Source organism: Alligator mississippiensis, chromosome 7, assembly GCF_030867095.1.
Source record: "Alligator mississippiensis isolate rAllMis1 chromosome 7, rAllMis1, whole genome shotgun sequence".
In the NCBI taxonomy this organism is placed as follows: Eukaryota; Metazoa; Chordata; order Crocodylia; family Alligatoridae; genus Alligator; species Alligator mississippiensis.
The window spans coordinates 68,588,554-68,612,994 of record NC_081830.1 but is presented as its reverse complement, the minus strand read 5'-3'; the positions used below and the strand labels follow the sequence as shown (position 1 = coordinate 68,612,994).

At 41.3% G+C, this 24,441-nt stretch overlaps 1 protein-coding gene across 2 annotated transcripts in view; it reads left to right on the top strand.

Annotated features, from left to right (window-relative positions):
- KPNA4 (karyopherin subunit alpha 4) overlaps window positions 1-9,951 on the top strand; it is a 44,674-nt gene extending 34,723 nt beyond the window's left edge. For both annotated transcript variants that reach the window (XM_059731103.1, XM_059731102.1), the window contains exons 13-17: window positions 594-698; window positions 2,506-2,577; window positions 5,147-5,309; window positions 6,462-6,556; window positions 8,014-9,951. In XM_059731103.1, the coding sequence (XP_059587086.1) occupies window positions 594-698; window positions 2,506-2,577; window positions 5,147-5,309; window positions 6,462-6,556; window positions 8,014-8,112 (534 nt within the window). In that variant the 3' untranslated portion in view covers window positions 8,113-9,951. The remainder of the gene's footprint in view (window positions 1-593; window positions 699-2,505; window positions 2,578-5,146; window positions 5,310-6,461; window positions 6,557-8,013) is intronic.
- Window positions 9,952-24,441: the final 14,490 nt, after the last annotated feature.

Below are 24,441 nucleotides of genomic sequence, written 5' to 3'. Positions count from 1 at the left end.
GGCCTGTTCTTGCTTCTCTTGGATAAACTGTTGATGTCAGTGGAACTAGGAGCACAATCATTTCTTTTGTTCATATTTATGAATAAATATATTTTTGGAATACTTGGGAACAAAGATAAAGAGGAAACAGATTTTTCATGAGATAAAGAGCAGTGAGTATCATCTTTGAGTGCCTGCCAAAAGCAATGTAGCTCTAACTTCCTTTAGAGCTCCCTCAGCCCTCAATTGGGAATAGTGGTGGCACTAGAACATAAGGATGACTGAATAAACTGTTAAGGTCAAATCTAAAATGACCCTTTGGTCACTTTAGAAATCATGCCAGTTAATCTTCAGGTTTAGTGTAATCCTCTTCGTCTCCTAGTTTACAGTAATGATTTTGCTACCCCTACTTTGTCAGTTTTCTACTGTCTGGATTGTTATGATTTTCAATGCAGTTATGTTTTAAAAACAAAAAAAAATTTTCAATTGTGGATGCTAGGATGTCTTTGATTTTTGTCTAAACATTTTTAAATTGTAAGTTTAAGTCTCAAGTTAGAAATTGTTATTCAAATACTCCTCTACACTATTTAATGTCTGTACTTTTTACTTTGCAGGAAGCAGTATGGTTCCTATCTAACATCACTGCAGGAAATCAGCAGCAAGTTCAGGCAGTGATAGATGCAAACCTTGTTCCCATGATAATACATCTTCTAGATAAGGTTAGATAACATGTTCCTTTTGTATTGTTCGCCACAAGAAAAAGGAGACATATTTTTTAAATTCCTACAGATTTTAAGTCTCTGTTTTTATATTGGGTTCCCTAGGGACAAAGTATAATAGTATATTTTCATAAATAGCTAGTTACCGCATAATCTTTTTGTTTAACAAGCATCTAAATTTCTCTTATTGAAGCTTCAGAAGATGCCATTGATCAAGTTTTTTTTCCAACTATTTAAGTTTATCTAATAAGATATCAGATTCACCCAAAGAACCTTGGCTGCCTGTGTCCTTAGACCAACTCAGCTACAATCTACACCCCTGCTTCATGCAAAACAATGATTATTATTGGAAAGATGTGGTAAAAAAACTCTTTGCTTCCATGTAAAATGAAGACATGGAGGTAAGCCATTTTTTTAAATGTCTGAGGATCTTAACAGCCAAAAATTGGTGTAATTTGTGGTGTCAACCATTGTGTATAATCCTGGGGATACCCTTCATATGAATATATAACCCATTGGTTCCTCTTCCCCCCAGCCCAGTAACCAAAAGAGATGTTTGCTGATACCATTTGCAAACCTAATTTTGTCTCCTGTTGTAAGTTGTCCCATGTATCCACTCCCTGCAGAAGAGTCCCAAATTATTTTTTCTTCTATTGGCAGGCTACAGAATCAGCCGCTATGTCCCTTTTTAAAATCTTTACCACTGGATCTTACACAGAAGTAGGAAGCTATACAAGAAAGTAACAATAATTGCAGTAGTTCTGTGCCAGTAACTGCCTTTTGCTGTTAGTATGAAACTCTTCATGTGTGTACTTACACTCCTGTGATTAGGCAGAAAAGCTAGCAGAGCAGTCCCTCTTGCCTTGTATCACCACATCCAGCTTTTTGTGGTGGAGGGAAAAGGCTTGCTGCTATGGTACTAGATTTTTTTAATGTACTGATTTGAAAGTCCTGATTGAGCATGTGTGGAGTACATGATCAGTTTCTGTTTTGGGTTGTGTCTCTCTTAAAGTATTTCCCATTTTAATACTTACCTTCCTTTCCACTGAGATGAGAGGAGGGAATAACCTCCAAGTGAATGGAGTGGGGGAAGAGCATGGGAAGTCTTGGGTCTTAGCAGAGGAGGGTGAGGAAGTAAGATGCAAAATAATAATAATAATAATAATAAAACAGTTTGAAAGTAGCTATTTTTTTCACTGCTAGTAGTGTATAGAAATTTTAGCACAGATTTGTATTTTATAGTTGCTGCTGAAACCGTCTTGCATCCTGAAGATGAAAGGATGCTGAGTCTATGGTATAAAGTGCTTTTGTTGGAATTTTATAAACACTATATACATTTGAAGTTTTGAAATTCCAGTACAGTGCTCATCATTATGAGATGTTGCAGGCTGCTAATGAAGAGATGGAAGGGACAGTGGTACAGTTGGGTGGTTGGTTTTTTTTGGGAGGGGGGTTCCCCTCTTCATGTCCCTTGTTCCAGAGGGGAGGAAAAACTTTTTCCTGTTCTGCAGCTGAAACTTTCCAGGCAGGATAGTGCTCGGGGGGTCCTCCAGGCTGTATAGGCAATAGAAGATGGAGCATGGGGAGGAACAAACTTTCATTCTCCTACTTTCTAGCATTTACAAAATACTTTCTTTCTGCCCATCTCCCCAGTTTTAAACTGAGTTTACTCCCAGTTTTAAAATGAAGTTTTTCCTCATTTTAAGTCCTCCTATAACAAAACAATTACTAAAATATTATATTTAAGCAGGAGGAATATTATAAATATGAATAAAATAATCTACAATTAATTATTATTGTCTTTTAGGGTGATTTTGGTACTCAAAAAGAAGCTGCTTGGGCTATAAGCAACTTAACAATCAGTGGAAGAAAAGATCAAGTGAGTAAATCTGTTTCCCTAAAACTAGTGCACTTTTTCCCTTTTGGTGCTTCTGAAATTATCTGAACACCACTTCCTTGAAATAATTTTTGGTGGATTAGTGAAATGATATTTATGTGGAAACCATTTGGTTTCCATGTTGGGAGTGACCTGAGACTAGAGTCCTGGACAAAAATTTTGTCTGAAGTGCTCCAACATGTGTGTGGCTGAAGTGCTTCAGAAACAATCCTCAAAAGTAAGGAACATCTTTGAAGCACTTCATAAACCATCTACGCTCCAGCCATGTGTGATGAGGTTGCTCAAGCTTACAGCATTTCACAGATGGAGCTCTGTTCCTGGCCACCCTTCATCATGGATGTTGGAGGGGAATGGAGAGCAATTACCTGTTGCAGTCCCTGGCTGGAGGGCCCTGCTGCTGGATGCCATCACAGTGATTCTTTTGAAGTGCTTTCGTGGTGGAGGTGGCTGGTAAAGGTGCACTGATACATTGGTCCAATTATCGGATCGGCACAGATATAAAGAAAATTGACTGTATTGGAAATCAAACTTTTTTGCCTAATGTGGCCAATAAATGCCTTGTGCATGTGCAGCATGTAGATGGTGAGGAGCACAGCCCAGCAGCTTGGAGAGCTGCGTCCAGCTGGTAAGTCTGTTGTGGTAGAAGGGGAGGAGGGAGGAAAGGAGTGTAGGGGGAGAAACAAATGGAGGCCCCTGCAATGAGGGAGGGAATGTGGCTGGGGCAGGGCATGGGATGGAGCTGCGAGCAGCTCGTCTTGGGGGCATGTGGATGCGGGGGCAGTTTCTTTTGCTCTGCAGGTGCGGGTTCTGCTCAGCTGGGCCGGGGGATGGAGCTGTGGCTCATTTGGGAGCCATGGAGAGTGGGGGGCAGCTCCCACCGCTGCGCGTACCCTGGGAGGGCATGGGGGGCATGTACCTCCAGATCTGTGCAGGGCAGGGTGGGCTGCTGCTGTGGGCTGGGGCTACACCTGGGGCGGGGGAGGGGGTCTATGGTGGATTTTAGGGTGGCTGAAGCCGGGAGGTGCCCCAGCCCGCCCCATGCAGATCTGGGGGCATGCCCTCCCAGGGTGCATGCAGTGGTGGGAGCTGACCCCCACTTCCCATGGCTCCTAGCTGAGCAGCGCCTGCCCCTGTCCCAGTCCCACTCCCTCCCTAACCATGGGCCTCAGCCTGTCCCCCCTCCTGTCCCTTTCCCCACCCTTCCACCATGACAGACTTACGAGCCAGACATTCCTCTTCAAAGCTGCTGGACTGCATATCGGAATTCGGATTGGTATCGGCCAATATGCCTCCTTAAAAATCGGCATTGGCCCAAAAAACCTCTATCAGTGCACCCCTAGTGGCTGGAAGCTCTACAATGGTATAGTACTGAAGCGCTTCAAATACACGTTTGTTGGTGGCCTGGGAATGTCAGTGGAGAGTAACTTTGAGGGCGAAAAATGAAAGTGATGTTATAATACATTACAGTAACTTGCTTTAAAAAAAATCTGTTTCATATCTGATGGGACTCTTGAGCAGTAGGAATCTGTATTTTCTTCTAAAAGAGAACAAAAATATGCTTGAAAATCCATGCGAGGAGGAGGATGATTTATTCACTGCTTTGTCATCTTTGTGTGTGCATTCTGTAGAAATCACTGACAACCACACATACCAATAAAGCTGGGCACCAGTTGCCAAATAGAAATAAAGTTTGGGTTTGCAAGGACACTGTAAACCAAGCCTGCTTCAGTGGGGTCAGGCTGAGACTACTTCTGGTCTTTGGGATCACAGCACATATCTATACGAGATATTTCCTAATTAGCTCTTCAGTAAATGTCTCCACATCTACATGCTGTCAGGATGGAGTAAACTAATCAACTTTGCCACAGGCTAGTACTTGGCTAGCAAGTACTGTCCTGTGGCAGAGTTATTTACTCCCCAGCAGTGTGCATGTAGATGCTGATGGGGCTGGCTTTGGCATGAGGGTGTTTCATTTTGGGGGTCTGCCTGCTGGCAAGCCCCACACTGGGGCACCCTCATGCCCCACCCAGCCCCTCCACAGCATGTTGAACTGAGGGGGGAACAGCCCCAGGCTGCTGAGCTGACCTCTCAGGGCCCCTGCCAGCCTGGACTGTTCTGGCCCAGCTCAGCACGCTTCGGTCCTGGGTACAGGTTCAAATGCAACGCCTGGGAGCAATACGCTCCAGCGTGATATACACCACAGTTTATTGCTATGAATTAATAATACATGTAGATGGTGCCCGCAACATACTAAATTACAGCAGTTAGTGGCTTTTCATTGTGTAATCTGAATTTAGAATGTATTTTCAAAGCATAAAATGGATACATGGGACTGAATTTTTACATGTTTTAAAGTGCTTTAAAACATTCTTAAGGTTTAGATGTTAAGGGGCAAGGTATCAACTCTGGCTCTTAGTCATCTTCCTGAAAAGTGGTGGTGGCTTGTGGGTTTTTTCTTTTCTATTTCCTTATTCAGTAATTCTTCTCCTTTTTCTTGCTTTTGTACATGGTTTAATTAAATATTTTTAATTTACATGTTGCTCTCTTCTAGGTGGCATACTTAATTCAACAAAATGTAATTCCTCCTTTTTGCAACTTGCTAACAGTAAAAGATGCTCAAGTTGTACAAGTGGTGCTGGATGGACTAAGTAATATATTAAAAATGGCTGAAGATGAAGCAGAAACCATAGCCAACCTTATAGAAGAGTGTGGAGGTATGATGTAAATTATTTCACACTACAGCTTACTGTAACTGCAAACATAATGAACGGTGAAGCCCATTTACTACCTGTTTTGAAATAGTCATTTGTTGCATATCTTTCTTATGCCAGTTTCGCTTTGAGAGAATCTTGATACAAACTTGTCTGTCTGAGGAAACCTTTATATAACCCAATACAATATATAAGAAATCCAATCATGAAAGTGAAGTATCCCAACTTCAAGTTATTTTGCCATAGTTTACAAAGTAGTACATTGCTGTGTCTGTCCTTTTCCTTAAGTTGTGAATTAATGAGATTTTTTTTTATCAAATTATTTCAGATACATTTTTAAATAAAATTATTAAGAGTGTTGCCTTGAAAATATGGGTAAATTTTAAATTTTGTGAAATAGCTGCCAGTCCGAAAATATGGCTAAATTTTAAATTTTGTGAAATAGCTGCCAATCCACTAGAATTCTCCTTTTAGGAAAAGGAACTATTTTAATGTTTAAATGATCACTACAAGTTCTCAGGGAAACACCTTTCTTGCACATTACTTGAGATGAGGGTGGTGCTTTTGGAGATCAGGAAATTTAAAAAGGACAAAGGATTTAAAATGTAAGTGAATCGTGTTTAGGAGAGGAGCATCAGAAAATTGAGGTGCTTTAGTGACGGAAGAAACTGACCCAAGTGAGAACTTCCTGCTATACTTTCCTGGTTGCTGTGCTTTTGTCTCCTTGACTGGGAGGTACATGCTACTTATTCCACATGGCTGCATTATAGTGTAGCTGTCTTAAAGCCTGAGGCACTAATACTGCAATGATGATTACTTTATTTTCCCCAAACTCCTGAACACTTTTTTTTTTTTATGGTTGGAGAATCCCAAGTGAATTATTATGCTGTAAAAAAACCAAACCAGAATAAGCATCCATGCATGGAGTTAATCAGCATTAGCTGCATGTATGCATGTATAGATAAACCTAAACATGTTGCATTCTAATTCTACTGTTAGTGTCCCCAGAACTTTTTTAACTATACAAGAATTGGCTAACATGGGGATAGTTAAATTTAATGGGTGAGGTGAGAAGACAGGTGGTAGGTTAACTTAAGTGTCAGATCTAATGTTTTAACCTTCTGATTGATTCCTTCTCTTAAATATTTCCTACAGGGTTGGAGAAAATTGAACAGCTACAGAATCATGAAAATGAAGACATCTACAAACTTGCTTATGAGATCATTGATCAGTTCTTCTCTTCAGATGATGTAAGTGTATAGTAGTTTTGTCGCATTTAATTTTATCAAAATGCCTCGAGACTTTACACTGGTTAAATCTGTTTCTAGCATTTACTGTGATGATTATATTTGATCGATAGTGTCAGTAGGTAGATTTGTGCATATTTGTTCAGTTTTGAGGTGGTTTGAGCAAATATGCTTTAAATAAAATGTCTTGCTGAAACTAATTTTTCTGTTTTTGATAGCTGGGAGACATAGGTAGACAGGAAAACTTTTAAGTAAGCCATGCTTACCTCATTGCATCAGCCCTTCTAAGTTGAATGAGTTATAGTTTAGAAAGAGGCTTCTTTTTAAGCGAAATATTTGATACATAACTAGGATGAGAACCACTGCACCAACATTATTTAGCCTAAGTTCCTCTGATCTTCAGAAGTAATTTTTTTTTGCAGCTAGATTGTGCCAGTCTCACATTTTATTAGGTTTCCAGGTGCATTGAATAGCAAGTGGTAATGTTGCAATGCATTGAAATCCTGAGCATCGATTCATGGATATCTGACAGTGAGCTTAAGTGCCTTAGCAGCTCTTCTTTCCTACATGACTATATCTCAGAATATTTTAGTCTAAATCAGTAGTTTTCAACCTATGGTCCCACAGACCCCTGGGGGTCCGTAGACATTGTCTAAGGGGTCTGTGAAAGATGACTATGATCAATCAAAAGTATGTGAATACCTATGCTTACAGTTCAAAGGGGTCTGCACCTCCATCTGAAATTTTTTAGGGGTCTGCAAATGAAAAAGGTTGAAAACCACTAATCTAAATACATAACACGTAAATGTGCTTTTTCAAAGTAATTTACTATTTTTAAAGTTCAAAGAGAAGTTTGTCCTGTCCCCCTCAAAAAAATTAAATGTGATCGCTGCTACAATCCTATCAATTTTGCAACATTAGTAAGGTAACTCTTCCTTGGTAGCTGGTAATCATCAAAAACAAATTGCAAACTGATGTACACTTCCCACATCAGAAGTGCAGTGCTGCTGTGCTGTATTTCTTGAGAGGTATAAGAAGCCTGTGTGGCAGTTCAGATCCTGGAGTACTTTTCACAAGTTAGGAGTTAGTCCTGGTATTGGGGTATTTTAGGTAATTGCTGCTTGTGTTATTAACGTTCCCCCTACAGTTTCAAGAGATCTGTTCCTGCCTTGGTGATTTAGTGCTCTGTTAAACAGCTGCCACACTTCACCCTGTCCACCGTATAGTCTGTAATAGTGTGCAAGGTTTATAAATACAAGGTGTTATTGACTATAGATTCTATGGCCAGACTGCCACAAATGAGCCAAAACCTGTCTCTCTCAATCACTATTTATATGAAGCTGTGGATTTTTTTTAAACACTAGATCCTGGTGACTGTCTGGTACAAAATGATACACATGTTAATTTGTCATGTTTAGCCTTTCTGTACTCATTCTAAATGCTTCTTTGTTCTGTTACAGATTGATGAAGATCCTAGCCTTGTTCCAGAGGCAATACAAGGTGGAACATTTGGTTTCAATTCATCTACCAATGTACCAGCAGAAGGGTTCCAGTTTTAGAGCGATGACTTGGAAGTTAGGTACAATGCAGCACTGAATAAAAAATGGTTTGATCCATCAATCTTGGCTCATGGGATCCGCTGCTGCATTAAATCGGGAAAGAAAATGTGAAGATTTCATTTGGAATCACAGAAAAGCCCAAATGAAGTCAAGATGGCGAGTGGGTGCGAGTGAGAATGAGTGGCAAAATGTAATGAAAAACTTCACACTGAATGCTTATTTAGATTGTTCAAAGAAAAAGGGCTACAGGACAAAGATCTTCAGTGCCTGAGAAGGAACAATAACTTATTAGAGCAATTTGGGGGGGAAATGCAGTACTATCATCATCAAGCATAAAAGAGAATAGGATGCCCATATAAGTCCAAGGAGAATGAGCCCAGGCCTTGCTATGAAGCACCGTGTGAATGGACAACATTGAATGAATGTCTGGACTCGATGCTGTGGAACCAGGCTCTTGTTTCAAATCTAGGGCTCTTCAGTCATGAAGCAGACTCCTAGTCCTGGAGTGGCGTGTGTACGAGAGTATGGTTGTGATGCTGTATGTGAACGCATGCAAGCTTGATTCGCCTTCAGGGGGCTGATAATAAACCTAGTAAATCATCAAAATGAGTTCATAAGTGTTAACTTACACTGGACACAAAAACAAAGACCGGTTTAGCAGCAGACTCTAGTTTACTCCTGCAGCCTGTGTTTTTTTTTTTTTTTGTTGTTTTTTTTTCTTTTCCCTTTTTAATTTTTCTTTTAGTTATTTTTAATTTTTTTCCTGTATGGCTTATTAGTTGTTTGTAAAGTCAGAATTTTCAGGAAGGCTTCCCTGTGCATTTGCACCAGATGAATGTTTGATGTTATGAAAAAGCTTTCCATATCATCAAAACTAATTTGTGTAGATTTTTGCATGGAAAAAAATCATACTTTTCCCCTCAAATAGACTGTGTTGCAGTACACAAGTTGCCATAATAGTAGAAAACAGTAAAATGTGGTAATAAAATCATCATCCTTTTCATTTTCAAAGATAACATGAAGACCTTTGCATGTGGTAATCTACAAGCATAGCTCATTTTTAGATTTTGTTGAGTCCTGTAACCAAACGTTTCCGTTGTGGTAGAATACCGTGCTGTGTTTCAATGTTACTTGTTTTCAAACTTTGTTTTCTATGAAAATGATATGGAAACTTCTAAAATTTAAATTTGGTGCATATGTACTGCTGAATAAAGACCGAAGAGGTGTGAATAGATGTACAAATCAAATCATGGTTTGAACACCTTAATTAATATGCCTAATCTGTCCAATTGTTTTAGACTACTTTTTATCTTAGATGTAGGCAGCCATGAACAATCTATTTTGAGCCACTTTAGAGAGAAAACTTTGTATTTTTAAAACTTGCATAAAAGCATGCAAGTGTTTTTATGATTGGAAGAATGCCTCAGTTTTGAGGTTCTGCGTACTAAATTAAAAGTGACATTACAAATTTGTACGAAAAGGAAAACTCTTTATAAGGTGGCTCATTGTAGGAAATGCTGTGCCTTCCCCTTTGAGCACAAGTGTTGCATGAACAACAGTTTGCTATAATAAAACATACCAGGTTAGCCACCATTAGCATCTATATCTACCTTGTGTTTTAAAATTGACTGGTAATTCTGAAACACTGTAGAATGAATGGATAAAGATTATTTTGTGATCATAACTCTTTGTTGGACTAGAGTATTTTTGCAGCATTCCTTGTCATCAGAAACATGGTTAAAGTTTAAAACTAGAAGCAGCAGAAAACTAGCTTGTGAAATTTATCCAAGTAGAGAGCAGGCTAGGCTGTCTTGGGGAAATAAACATTAAAACATATAACAGTGTTGTATTTGCTGTGTCTTTTGTATAAGCTTATAACTTTTTTAATAAGTATTTGGGTACACAAGCAATTGGATTGTTTGGTTTAACAAGTTGTTCTTAATCTAATTATTGACTCAGATAAAAGATGTATAGGGTGATATATGGGACAAAGAATGACTTAAAGCAGAACAGAAAATTATTCATGTAAGGAGCTTGAAAATAAGAATGCCTTTCTATGATTTTATTTTCCTGTTACTTTCTTATGTAAGACATTTGGCAGTGAAATGAGAGATCTCTCTTGAAGGATGGGAATTCTAAAAAGATTGTGGGATTAATAGAGTTTAACCATCAGAATTGGTATGCATGCTGTAGTTTTACTTACCGAGGATATTGGGCTACCTCAGTGGTGTTCTTAAACTTTTAGACTCAAGGCACCCTTCAGAAAATGTCAACACTTATTTTTCTGTAACCAAAATACAAGTAAAACCTAATACAGCAATGCTGTTGCTGTGAAGAATTCAGACCACAACAGGTCAGAACATTTTTGACACCATGGATTCCTGTTGGAAATCTCTGGGTTTATCTTGAGGCTCATTTGGAACTGTTTGTATACCCAAGAGTGCTAATACTGAGCAGCATCCCGCAGCACCCCTAAATGGACTTCATTACACCCTGATTGAGAATCACTCCAATGCTGCTGCATCTCTTAATTTTACACCTACCTTCACCTCTCTCAGCAGCCCCCTCCTATCCCTTCCTCCTCCTTTCCCTTTTACATAAATTTAAATTACTTTATGCCTTTCTTTTTAGTAACCCTCTCTGCAGGTAAATTCATAGAATCTGAAGCAGGCTGTTGCCTACACATACAAAAGCTTATGCCTTTCTGAATGAGTTAATCTTTTTAAGGTGCCACACTGCCCTGGCTTTTATGCGTAATATAATACAGCAATTTGTAATTGTTTTATCTTAACAAATTCTTGTATCTGAACAGCTTTTCAGTAGGTGCTTTCCAAAGGTGGTAGGTTGAGGTTGTACTGTATTTCTATGTCTAGCTACGTATTCAGCTACAGAATTTTCCAGTTAATTTGGCTGTGGGTTTTTTTGCCATGGTAATTCTTTAAGAAAAGCATGCTTACTTTTAGGAAAAACTTTTTTAAAGTACAGGTATTCTTTTAAGAGTTGAGCTTATATGCAAGAATAGACTGGCTTGAATAGCTAGATACTTATTTTAAATTGCAAAGTTATGTAGTCTGTTACCAAAGTAAACAAAATAAAATCTCCCCTTCAAGTGTTGTGCAGTCCACTGTGCTTGATGCTAGAAATCAGAGCCTATTTGACTGGCATGGTGTTTTTTCTTTTTTTCATCTCCTTTACGTACTGTAATTTGGTCCAATTTTGTAAAACCTCTATTTTTTATTTGGGGAAAGTTAAAAAAAAAAAAAAACTACTGGCAAAAAAACATATATAGCCTGCTAAATTTCCTCTAATGGGGATTTCTTGATTGGTTGAGATTTGGTAAATGGCTAGTAAAAGCTATTTGGATTTCACCAGTATAACTTTGAGGCCTTTGAAAATAAGTTGGAAATCCTTGGTGTCAGTTAGATGTTGTTTGGCATATTCAGTTTTGGCTTATTGTTTCAGCCATCATAAGGCGATGTCATCACCAGTGTGAAGAGCTTGAAGGCCACCAGATAGCATAGTAGGGTGACACAAGTCAACAATGTGGAACATGGTTTGAACTTGCCCTCAAGGGCATTTGTTGTGAGGCACAATGACCCTGTCAGTTAGATGATATTTAACAAGGTGAAGTATAAGAAAGGGGCCTTTTATCTCTGATAAGCACCTTGCTGATTATTTATTGTGTTTTTCCAAGCTAAGAGGTACCTACCGGTCCATGAACAACTTTTCACCTTGCTTGCACTTTATATTGAAACCCACTCAAAAGATCATCGTTAGCACTTCTTCAGTAGCAAGCAGTAGAGGTTTCTAAGTGAGTTTGGCCAAAGTGCAGAGTGTGTGTGTGTGTGTGTTCGTGTGTTCTCAAGTATATTGATACCATGTATTGCTTGAGCAAACCCGTAAACATGACTTTCCACTTCACAGCTTAGGGTACTTGAGTCACAGAATAACTTACTCTAGTATTCTGTTATGTTAGTGGCAGATCTGGGAGTAGATTCCATGTTTTGCTCCAAAACCGTCGTCCTATTTTGTTGGGCTATATAGTCTGTCTGGCCTAATGTTATAGTACTCTAACTATTCCTGTTATCTGTTCCTATTATCCGTAGGGATTGCCTGCAGCTAGATAATGTTAGTTGACACTGATCTTTCTACTTCTGAGGTTCTATATTTAAAAAAAAAAAAAAAAAAGATAGATTTTGTTTGCTGTGCTTTTAGCAGTTTCTGGTTAAATTGTCCAAAACTTTGCTCTTTGCACCTTCAACATTTTTGGAATTAACATTAACAGATTTATGTCCCAAAAGGCTGAGATTGATGTACTATATATCATAAATGTACCCCAGAGTATTCATGTGTAACTGCATACACAGGCAGCTGCTGCTTACATGCTAGGACCTTGACATAGGAACAGTTTTGAGATTTGTGTCATATACATTAATATTTTAAGAATTTTACCAGGTGTACAAATTTATGTACGCCTCAGTGGGAGAAATGGCATGACTTAAGCTAGCACCCACCACTTGGTAGATGCACTAGCAATGAAATCAAATTTTTAAAAGCCCATTGCCAAGAGACATGAATATGTCCTTCTGGTCTGAAAGGCAAGCATAAGTTCTACCTTTTAAGACTGAGTTTTAGAAGTTCTTGAATAAGTGGCATTTCCATTAAGAGGCCCTTATTCTATTAGAAAATGCCATTCATTTCTCGGTAATTCCTATGATTTGCTTGTTGTGCTGTTCCTTCTTGTGAAGGATAAGAGTGGTTTTTAATTATCAGCTTGTTTACAACATGGTTTTGCTAGTTTCAGTAATATAAGTTTTTTCTACCATTCCAAAGTTAGAGAATAAGTTGAAAGTAAAAATTAAAATTAAGCAGATTATAATCAGGAGAATGAGTATATGTGCAGGCCTGTACTGTTGTGATTAGGTTATACTTCTGCCTACGCTGAAATGAGATGGGTCTACCTTGTGTCATGCAAGTGTGTCATTTCCATTGAGTTTAAAGAGCAGTGGTGACTGGTGTCTACCAACACTTATTCTTTTGCATCTTAAAGAGTCCCAGTAAAGGTGCAACTAATGGAGGAGAAAGGAGTTGTTTTACAGATGTAATTAAAGTCACCTCCTGGAATTACATAAATTATCTGGCTCATTTGCCAGTACAAGTTTTATCTAGAGAGGGGTTTGTACTAATACAGCATCAGTTGGGAGCAGGGGGTCATGCTCCTAACCAGTATAACTACACAGTCAAAATTTACTGTTCACCTGACCTCAGTTGAGCTAATTTAAAACCTAATTCAGGAAAGCTTGTTAAAATGTTTTTAAATTGCATATACTCTAGCAGGGCTTAAGCATGTGCTCTGCCAAATTTAGCCTCTTGAGAGATGAGATTTGGCTCTATGGGTGCATATGATTTTAGTCTTGGAGAAGCAAACTTCTTATCCCATAAATTTAGTGAACTGAGATTCTTCTCTCCAGTTTCACAATGAAGTCGGGGACAAAACTCCCCTGCTTTAGATACTGGGGCTGTAGTTAAATTTGATAAAAATCCAAGCCCACTTAATATTTTTTATGCGCCTATAAAATGTGTACCAGTATAGTAGCAATAGATTAAGCTTCTCCCCCCCCCCAAATATAAATTAAGATAACCCAGGAAAAAAAAATGCATGTTGAACTGGACATGACAAAGTTGAAGATAAGTCTATTTTCTCATATTGCATGCAAAAATATCATATTAATCTAAATGGGTCAAGGAATATCCAAGAAGAAATCTCATGGCATATACTAAAACTTTTGGCTACATAAAATTAAATTTAATATTCCTTATACAGATATTGAAAATTCATATAGTAATTCTTGATTTATCTGTGATATTTTGAGATAAAAATTAACCTCCTGTATGAAGTTGTAAATTTCCCAAGGTTCTTTAACATGGGGTGTATGTCTGCTGTATTCAGGTTACAAAGAAAAGCTCATAAGAGAAGAAATGCATATCTGTGAGCAACTTTTATTTTGCCCACATGCATCCAAATTGTGCATCAAATGAGGCAGAAATCCTATGGTCAGTATATTGCTATGTAATTAAAAATTTTCTCCAGGTTACTTTGTAAGGGTTGTAGCATTAAGGCCACATGAACACTTAAAACTGGCATTTTTCCTAACCTTGGAATCCTTAACTTTTTTGCAATTCAGAGTTGTTGTTTTTTTTTTAAATTTGTACTTTTGTTCATGGGGGGGGGGAAGGAAATCGAAATTCGTATGTGCATGCCTTCCTCTCTTCATAAGGGCTTGAACCTTTTGTACAGTAGCGCACACTGCTGTCACTTGAACTACCGAATTAAAAGCATTGACTGTGAACACCTTACAGAGTGTAAATGGACTGCTAAATCCAAAGAAATAGTTGAGGGATTGGCAGTCCATATATTTTCTTACCTCACCTGGAACTGGAAGAGTTCCTCATCATGTCTGCTCCAGAGAGGGGATAATCAGCCATGCTGTAGGGTTCTCACAGGAGGAGCACTGTATAGCTGTGCCCCACAAAACTGAAGTCTTTAATAGGTACCAAGTATTCCCAGCATACTATGCTGCTGCTTTTCAGGAATGTGTCATTTTCACTTAAATGTTTATATTTAGTTATTGGGAGGCTAACCAATTATTTCCTAAGGAACATTTAAAAAAAAAAAAAAAGGAAATGGCAATGGCAATGTTTAGTAACTTGTAATTTAGAAAAATCTGAGCAGAATTTAATGGAACACGTGCAAGGCATATATCTAACCTATGTCTTTTTTTGTTTTCAAAATTCTGCTGCAAACAATGGATTTGTCAAGAGTTTCTTTTAAAAAATTGCAAAAATATTATGTAATGGAAGCCAACATATTTACATGGCTAGCAGCTGTTCCTATAATAAACATACTACAGTTTTATCCAAAAAGATTGCATTTTTCCTTCTTTCTCCTAGAATTAAAATGTCTTAATATTAGCCCTTATCAAAATCCTGTAAGCTACATAAACCATAGATGCATTTTTCTCTATTTGTGTCGCCAAATTCCTGGCAGGCATGCTGGTCACAAGGCTGGAAACAATTTTAATAATGCAGCTGGATCAAATAAACTTTATGAAAGGAATTTCAGTAGCAGAAAACGTGTAAAGTTTACAAACTCTTACTAGTTGCCAATAAGATTTAGTTATGGTCAAAGCAATTCTCAGAAGACGCAAAGCTCTTCGAAAGAATTTGCATAGTTTCATTGCCTGTCCTACAGTAAAGATGGATAAAAGTTCAGCCTGCCTAAAGATAAATTTCAGTGTTATTTTATCATCTTTCAATTACTTAAAAGTTTCTTCTTATTTTTCAGGTGTCGTGAATAGGCACAAACACTGAATATGTGCAAGATGAGCCTTATTTTTCCTCAAGCTATAAATATTTTGATAATTGAGATGAGAGCTCTGCTTACATCTTTAAATTTCTGGAAAACAACATTAAGTGATGGTTTTGTTTTTATTTATTTATTTATATACTTTATTTTATTTATTTGTTTATGTATTTGATTTATATGCCACGCTTCCCAGAAAAGGCCCAGGACAGCTTGCAATAAAAAAAATCGAGATCAACTTGTAAAAATGGGTATCACAAAAGTTAATTTTCATAACTTCAACCAATCTAGAGACGCTACAAAATGTCTTTATCTGGACAAAAACTGAGCTTTCTTGTTATCTTTTATGTTTGTGACTGTGGGTTGCCACACATTATTCTAAATACAGCTGCTTTCCCAGCCAGATGATCCCTGCATTGCAGGTTTTTCACACTTTCTCTGAGTTAAGGTAACTTGTATCCTTCCAAGCTTACAAAAATGAACAGACTTTCAAGATATGTATATTTCTGTGTACATTTTGGTGCTTTATATGTAGTATTGACAAAGATTCTCCTGCTTTCTTGTCTTTTGAAATGGAGCTTGTATGTGATGTCATACAAATACAAGAAGCCATGTGACCTAGAAGCAAAGCACAAGACCACAGAGGTTTGAGGACTCAACTGAAGCTGATGTATCAGGGTGGACAAGGTGTGGGATTTGTAAAGGAGAAAGTAAGGTTTTGTTTTCATGAAAACTAGATTAACACACACTGAGACTATAGAACGTATTTGAGTTAAAGTGGACTTTTCTCTGAGTCCACTTTAACTCTGCTCATGAGTCTGTGCAGAGAAGAGATGAAAAATTGTATTGACCAAATGATTAACTTGTTTGAAGCATCTCTTTCATTAGTTTATGTCCTGACAGTCTGAATGAGCTTCACGGATGAAAGCACTTGTAATTGCCAAAAAGCTGAAGCACATTGCACTGATAGTAATTTGTGTCAATAACAACTCCGAGAAACTTTCTATATGCTGGATAAGTAAGTGCCTCTGAGAAAGCATGGAATACAGAATTTGTGATGCTCAAGGAAATGTCAATGAGGCGAGCATTTTTGTGGTGTATTTTATTGGGCTGTGTAGTTGGGAGAACTGTTGAACAAGCTTAAGAGGGTCAGTTGATGCCCAGAAGCTTATCCAAGAGCTCTCCCAACTATAGTAAGTCCAATAAAAGATGCTACAAAAAAACTTGCTGCCTGAGAAGGAAGACATCAGCAGCAGGGGGCAGGACCACAGGGCCCCTCGGCCAATGAGAAGCATGGAGGAGTCCCTGCCATAAGCCCCCAAATGGTGGCTGGCCCTATGATCTGCCAATGAAATCAGCTGGCCACCAGGAGTTCGGTTGACCCCCAGGCATGAGCTTTCATAGGCAACAATCTGTCAGTTGCTGAGAAGGCCTATGCCCTATCTTCTGCCTGTCATGGGAGTGGGGGGTGATGGTAGGGGGGGGGGGGGACAGCGACAGTAAGTTGAGCTTGAATAACATGGAATTTTGTGGTGTATCCAGTAGATAAAATTACCAAGACCCATCTTATATTTTTAATGTGAATATAGAACAAAAAGTTGGTTACAGTAGATCTAAAGAGATAAGGAGTGTGGAGTTCTTGGGAGTCCTTTAAAAATATATGCCTAACCCATGATGGAGGCTGTTTTGATACAGAATAAGTATAAATAGTAGATCTGTAGTACTTGGTGCTTTTACAGTGGCTCATATGGTTTATAGGGATGGAGGAATTATTTTCTGTAAGTTTAGGACTTCCTAAATTTTATTGCAGACAAGCTAAGGAACTATGGGTTGGATGAGTGGACTGTAAGGCGGATAGAAAATTGGCTGGATCATTGGGCTCAAGCGGTAGGAATCAATGGCTCAATGTCTAGCTGGCAGCTGGTACCAGTAGTGTCCATGGGGTTGGTTCTGGGGTTGATTTTGTTCACTATGTTCATCAGTTATCTGGAAAATGGGATGGAGTTCACCCTCGGTAAGTTTCCAGATGACACCAAGCTGGAGGAAGTAGTAGATATGCTGGAGGGTAAGGGTAGCATTTAGAGACACCTGGATAAATTGGAGGACTGGACCAAGAGATCTCATGAGGTTCAATAAGGACAAGTGCAAAGTCCTGCATTATAGATGAAACAGCCCCAAGCACCAGTACAGGCTGGGGACCAGCTAGCTAAGCTGCAGCAGTTTTGCAGAAAAGCACTGGGGCAGTTCAGTGGACAATAAACTGAATATGACCCAACAGTGTGGTCTTGTTGTAAAGAAGGCTGACAGCATAATGGGCTGCATTAGTAAGGGTGTTGCCAGCAGATTGAGGGAGGTTATTCCTTTATTGGGCACCGGTGAGACCACATCTGGAATACTGTGTCCAGCTTTGGGTCCCCCACTACAGAAAGGATGTGGACAAATTGGAGAGAGCCCAGAAGAGGGCAATGAAAAGGGTTAGAGGGCTGGGGCACATAACTTGTGAGGGAGGCTGAGGGAACGGGTTATTTAGCGTGGAGAAGAGAAAACTCAGTGGATTTATTAGCAATCTTCAGCTACCTGAAGAATGGTTCCAAAGAGGATGGAGCTCGACCAAGGGTAGGCAACGTTTTTTGGCTGGAGTACAGAAAACCCCACAATGCCTACCTTGGAAGGTGTTGGAGTGCTGGCATGCCAGAAAAACAAAATGAGGGCAGGGGGTACATTGCAGGATGCCCTGCGTGTGCCCCTTGCCCCCCAGCCCTGCTCATGACCCTTGTCTCCCACCTAAAGCCCGTGCCCCAGCCAGGGTTCTGTGACTGTCAGCAATTACCCAGAACCTGAGCCAGCTGCAAACAGCTGCTGCTTCCCAGCCCCAGCCATGGACTCTAGGGAGGCAGCACATACTGGCAGTGCTCCCTGCTGTGCTGCCCTCAAGCAGCGTTGGAACCCAGTGCGGCAGGGCACAGAGGGGGAGGCGCAGAAAGCTGCCAGCTCCCCGCTGCCCTGCCACACTTCCCCTGTGTGCCGGGGGAGCAATGCAGGGAGCAGCGTGGGCAGCAATGTAGGGAGCTGGGAGCAGGCAGCTTACTGTGCCCTGCCATGCCAGGTTCCAATGTGCGGTGCAGGGAGCACTGCTGGTGTGTGCTGCCTGGGTCTGGGGCGGGGGCAGAGAGGCAGCAGATGTTTGCAGCTGGCCCAGGTTTTGGGTAACTGCTGACAGCCACAGAGCCTGGGCTGCTTGCAGCAGGGCTTCCATGGGAGCAGCCTGGGCTCTGTGGCTATCAGCAGCTACCCAGAGCCAGAGCTGGCTGCAGCCGGGAGGCTACGAACAGCTGCTGCCTCCCGGCCCCAGGCAGGCAGCAGGTGCTGACACTGTGCCCGTTGGGGCCAGGGCTGGGGAGGTAGCAGCTGTTTGTAGCCTCTAGGCTGTAGCCAACCCTGGCTCTGGGTAGCTGCTGGTAGCCACAGAGCCCTGGCTGCTCCCAGCAGGGCTTGCAGCATCCCAGCTGCCTGCTGGGAGCAGCTACCCAGAGTTGGAGCCAGCTGCAGCCAGGAGGCTGCAAACAGCTGCTGCCTCCCTGGCCCCAACATATGCCAAGGAAAATGGCCTCACATGACATGCTTAGCATGCATCCTGGGGGTTGCCGACTCCTGAGCTAGACCATTCTCAGTCGTGGCAGATGACAGAAAAAGAAGCAGTGGTCTCAGATTGCACCAAGGGAAGTTTGAGGTTAGGTATTAGGAAAAACTCTCTCACAAGGAGGGTACCCAGAAAGGTTATGGAATCTCCATCCTTGGAAGTTTTTAAGATTGAGCTGGACAAAGGCTTGGCTGGGATTATATAGTTGGGGATGGTCTTGTGGTGAGCAGGGGTTGGACTAGATGACCTACTGAGGTTCCTTCCAACCCTAACTTGATTCCATGTAAGTTTTATGAGGAACAATGAATGGTCTGGACAACCTTCAGTGTGTAGAGAGAGCCTTTTCACTGAATTCGTTATTGCCTTCCAATAAAAAATGCATTTTTCCTGGAATCTCAAGTTTTGCAACTAAGAAGATTGTCCCAATTGCTGGGGGGTGACCTAAGACAACAAAATGGCACCAGCCACTTCTAGAGTCCTCTGCAAAGGAGATCTTGTCACTAGTTGAAATCTTATAAGGAACATAAACTGTTTCCGGCAACTTTAAGGCAATTGTCAGCAACCCTATAAATATGCTCTAATAACGAACTCATGTTTCACCAGGAATGCTCAGCTTGAAATTTGGAATTGTAAAGTCAGCAAAGAGTGATTCTGCTGCGTGATGCTGCCAATTAGCCCATCCATGCAGCTAGTTGATACTGCTTCCAGTTTAGCAGACAGTGCATGTTTGAGGATACTGCTAGCAGGGACAGTAAGTTTACCATATACATCCTTGTTCCTTAGGAGACCAAGATATAAATGTACTAGCCCATATGATCCTGAGACTTAGTTGGACTGTGCAACTAACCTATTTTTTGAAGAGGAATTATTAGGTAATGACCACTTTGCCTATTACCATAGCTTAACTTTTCCCTCCTCATGAACCAAGTGGCTAATTCCTTGGGTAGTTAGTATGACACTGCTTAATGTGGATCTGTGCATGAGGATAACTTGTTTACAAGCACAGATCAAATGGACACTGCTAGTAAAATGCCTGCTCGTAGGCACGTGGAGCGCACACACCATGTATTCACACATCTCAAAGAACTGCAACATGTCTATGAAAGAAAAAAATATTTATTTGTTTTTTATATATATAAGGCAATTCCAAAAAACAGCCTCTCAACACTCCTCTAACATTCGGAAGATGTAGGCAGCCCTATCAAGTCTGGAAATGGGACCAGTGGGAGCTCCGTGACGGATCAATCCTAAGTAGCTAGTTGAAATCTTACACAAAGTGAATCTGAACTTGACTGGAGAAGCTTGCCTCAGACTTGGTATTTTTTTCCCCACTTCTTAAGAAACAGTTTTTAGATCCCTTTGTTGAAGTTCTTTTTCTCTGGTGAGGAAAAAAAATCACCATCCCAGGTTCAGTTCTGTGTTGTCTAATGGCCAGATCTTCCTTTGCCTGGGGTTCAGTTTCTCTGTAAAGGGGAGACTCTGGGACACTTGGGTTTCTGTTTTTCCCCTACGTGAATGGGAGACTTTCATCCATAAGGACTTCAGTTTCCTCTTCAATGAAAGCAAACAGCATAATGGGCTGCCTTTGGGGTTTCGTCTCTTTCTACGAAAGGGAAGTTTCCTGCCACTTGGATGAGCTCCTTACCTCGGGAAAGGAGAACCTGAAGCCCATCAGCCTCACCCTTGGTGGAGGGGCAGCCCCTGAGCTCGCCTCACGCGGTGCGAGTGAGCGGCTCCTCGCCACGGGGCAGCCTCACACTGTCTGAATGCGGCGCTTCTCGCCCACCGGGATCTCTCCCTCCCTGCAGTGGGGCAAGACGACCTGCGAGTCGAGCACCTCGTCCTCGCGGGGCCTGACGAGCGGCGGCCCCCTCCTCCCGCGCCTGCCCGCCTGGGAGTGTACCGAAGTCACGAGGCGGGCCGAAGCGCTGCAGCTGAAGCCGGTGGCGGCGGCCGCTAGGGCGCAGGCCAGGATGCACATGAAGAAGCTGGGCCCGAAGGTGGAGGTGAGGCGAAGGGGCTGCAGTTCCTTCTCCGTCTGCAGCCTGCTGCGCGTCACCTCGAAGAGGCAGGAGCACAGCGCCGCCGCGCCCAGGGCGAGCAGCGCGGCCAGGCCGTGCAGGAACGGGGCGGCAGCGCAGGCTTGCTGCAGGCCCAGGAAGTCCAGCAGCAGGGCGCTGCAGCCGCTGAGGATGGCGACGAGGCAGCAGATCGCTATGGACAGGATGAGGGGCACCCCGGCCGGGCCCAGGAGAGGCGAGTCGGGAGGGGGAGCTATGGGGTTAAGGGCCCACACTGCTCCCAGCACGAACTGCACCTCGTCGCCGCTGACCAGGACCCAGCTGGGGTAGGCCCCGGCCAGGAACATCAGCCCGACGGCCAAGGCTTGGGCCACGACCGCTGCCAGGCTGCCCGTCCGCCTGCTGCCCGCCAGGCCCCGGAGGAGGCGGCCCGGATCCTCGGGGCCCTCCACCTCCATGGACCCGGGGCAGGGAGGGCGGAGGAGAGTCGGCTCCGGGCAGCTGTGCCCCGCCCCCGCCGCGCCGAGGCCGTGCTCCGATGGCCCGGGCGGAGGCAATGCTAAAAAGGGGGAAGGGGGAACAACCTGCTGCCGCTGCGCGGGGCGGGACGGGGACGGGCTGCAGGCAAATCCGCGACTTCCCCGGGGCCGGGGCCAGGCGCAAGGTTTGCTTGGTAAATAAATCCCCTAAAAGGAGATGCGTCTGCCTGAAGGACCCTGCGGGCTTTTGTCCCTTCTTCATTTTGTTAGTAAACTAGGGGAGGGGGCCGGTTTTAACCTTTGCTCTGCCTGTAGAAACATCCTCCAAGGTACAGCCTGACCTTGCCTGATGGTTACAAGGACACAGGTTTAAATTCTTGTAAGCAGCACATGCAGCTAAAAAAACCTAGTGTAGATAAAATTAAAAAGAAAGCTTTGCAGTTACCATTTATTTGTGGAATTACCAGCTTAATCGTTTTTTATTCAACATCACTTTTAAAAAAAAGATGTTGTTTGGCAGCCTTTTACATGAAAAAAATTCCTGTTACTGAATGGGTTACAGTATTGTTCACATCCAGGTCTCTGGTTTCAGTTGTCATAATCCAAATCAGGTTAGTAGTAATCAAATTTACTTAAAATCCACTTCAGATCAACAGTGACCAGAAATCATTATGATCTGATAGAGGATCAGTGCTCTGTAGGAATGAGTTTGATTTTAGTTCAGTTCGTTAGCTGGGCATTTGTATATTACAAGGTCTGCTGCCATAATTAGCCTGAATTGGCAATCTGAACAGACTAACAACTGAGCAGGTATGGAGGAGGTTCACCAACTCTCATCCACAAAGGTAAATCCACTCAGAGTAGGAGCTGTGAGACAAATAATATTTAATCTATTATGTAAAAATAATTTTATTATGAGAGCCTCTGTAAGCATTAAATTCACAGGAAGAAAAATATCTTTTGCTACCTACCTTTGAGGAAAATTCATATTTTTGTATCGGCAAAACTGCAGGGTTAATTGAGTGAAACACAAGAGAGAAAGATGTTATGCTTATAGAAGACCTTTTAAAATATTAGTTTTGTATTATCCAAGGCAGATGTTTAAGTATTTTGGAATGATGAGACTCTTAATATTAATTTGCCATTGCACTGTAAGTAATATGATTTGCTGACTTTTTTAAGGCTGCCATAATATTAGTGTCTAAGAATGTGTTTGAATTTTTATTCCCGTGACTTGACAAATTATAAATAAACCAACATAATCGTGTCTATGTGGAAAATGTACACACCACTGGGTATTTGACCTATAATGTTTTTAGGATTATCAGTGTAACAGATGGTAGATCACAATGCCAGCCACGAAATCCCTCAATGCGTCCACTTTCTAATACTTGCAAACTCTGTTTTTCCCACCTGGTATCCCAGAGCGGAGATGTTCTGGATCTTCCATTTCAATTCCACAGCCTTCAAGTCCCACATTGCAGTCAGAGCCTTCCTGGTCCTAGACTGAATTCTCTTCAAATCCTTGTTCATAGATTCATAGACATTAGGGCTGGAAGGGACTTCGTAAGATCATTAAGTCCAACCCCCTGCCCAAAGGGTAGGAAGTCAGCTAGGGTCAAGGGATCCCAGCAAGATAAGCATCCAAAAGGATACATTTTTGTTCCTTAAAAGTGCCCAGAGTAGGTCCTTGCACCACCTCTGTGGGGAGTCTGTTCCAGGCCTTGGAAGCTCAGACAGTAAAGAAGCTTTTCCTTATGTCCAGCCTGAAACAGTCTTGCAGGAGTTTGTGACCATTGGACCTTGTCATCATCTGGGGTGCTCTGGTGAACAGATGTTCCCCCAGATCCTGATGAACACCCCAATATACTTATAGGCTGGCACCAAGTCCACCCCTTTTTTAAAGTCCAAATGTATAATATCAACCTGTTCCCTTTTGTCCAGATGATACGTCACCTGGTCATAGAAGGAAATGAGATTGGTCAGGCAAGACCTACCTGCAACATGTAGCCTTCTGTTAGCCTGTCAAGAATGATTTCTTTGATCATTTTTTGATAATTTCTCTGATGATTTGTTGACCCTCCCTCATTTAATGAAAAAGATTTTCAACTGTCTGGAATTTGTGAAAATGCTGAATACTTCCAGTTGATTTTCAGTCCCTAAAGATTAGTAACTGGTATAAGTCTGATCTTACTTCCATTTGCAGATGATAAAAGCAGGTGGCAAAACATCTTTACTTTTGTACTGGTCTTCACTACTGAGATTAATTTTTACCCTTAACGCAAATGAAAATCCATAGAGAGCATTTTCCTGTAAGGCAGTTACCTGGGGAAACGAAATCCAAATAGACCAGCTCTGTATTTGTTCCATTTTGTTTTGCCTTGGGTTTCTTTATTGACAGTGAACAGCAGATCAGGGTTTAGTAACTGACTGTAGTGGCATCAGCAAATTAGTTCACCAGTTTCCTCTCCCTGGGCATAAGTAAGTTACTTCATCATTGTAAAACTATACTAGATAGCGTGCTTGTACGTGAAAGTCCTTGTTTAAATTTACAGGTTTAATCCTACTTGCTTGATGATATCACTGATGGTTGCCTTGATACTTTTCAGGTGGAGCCCTGATTTTATGTGATAAATACAAATAGCTGCAGTGTATGGAGCTGTGGGCCATTTCCTATGTTACTTTAAAGGCTCTTAAGTGTATTTATCAGGAGTCATAAATTTCTCATAAATTGTAATTTTAATTTTACTCCAGCAAGTCATCAGTTTGTACAGGACTAGTATTAGAAAACTGCAAAATCACTAGCAGTTGGAAATGCACGTAACT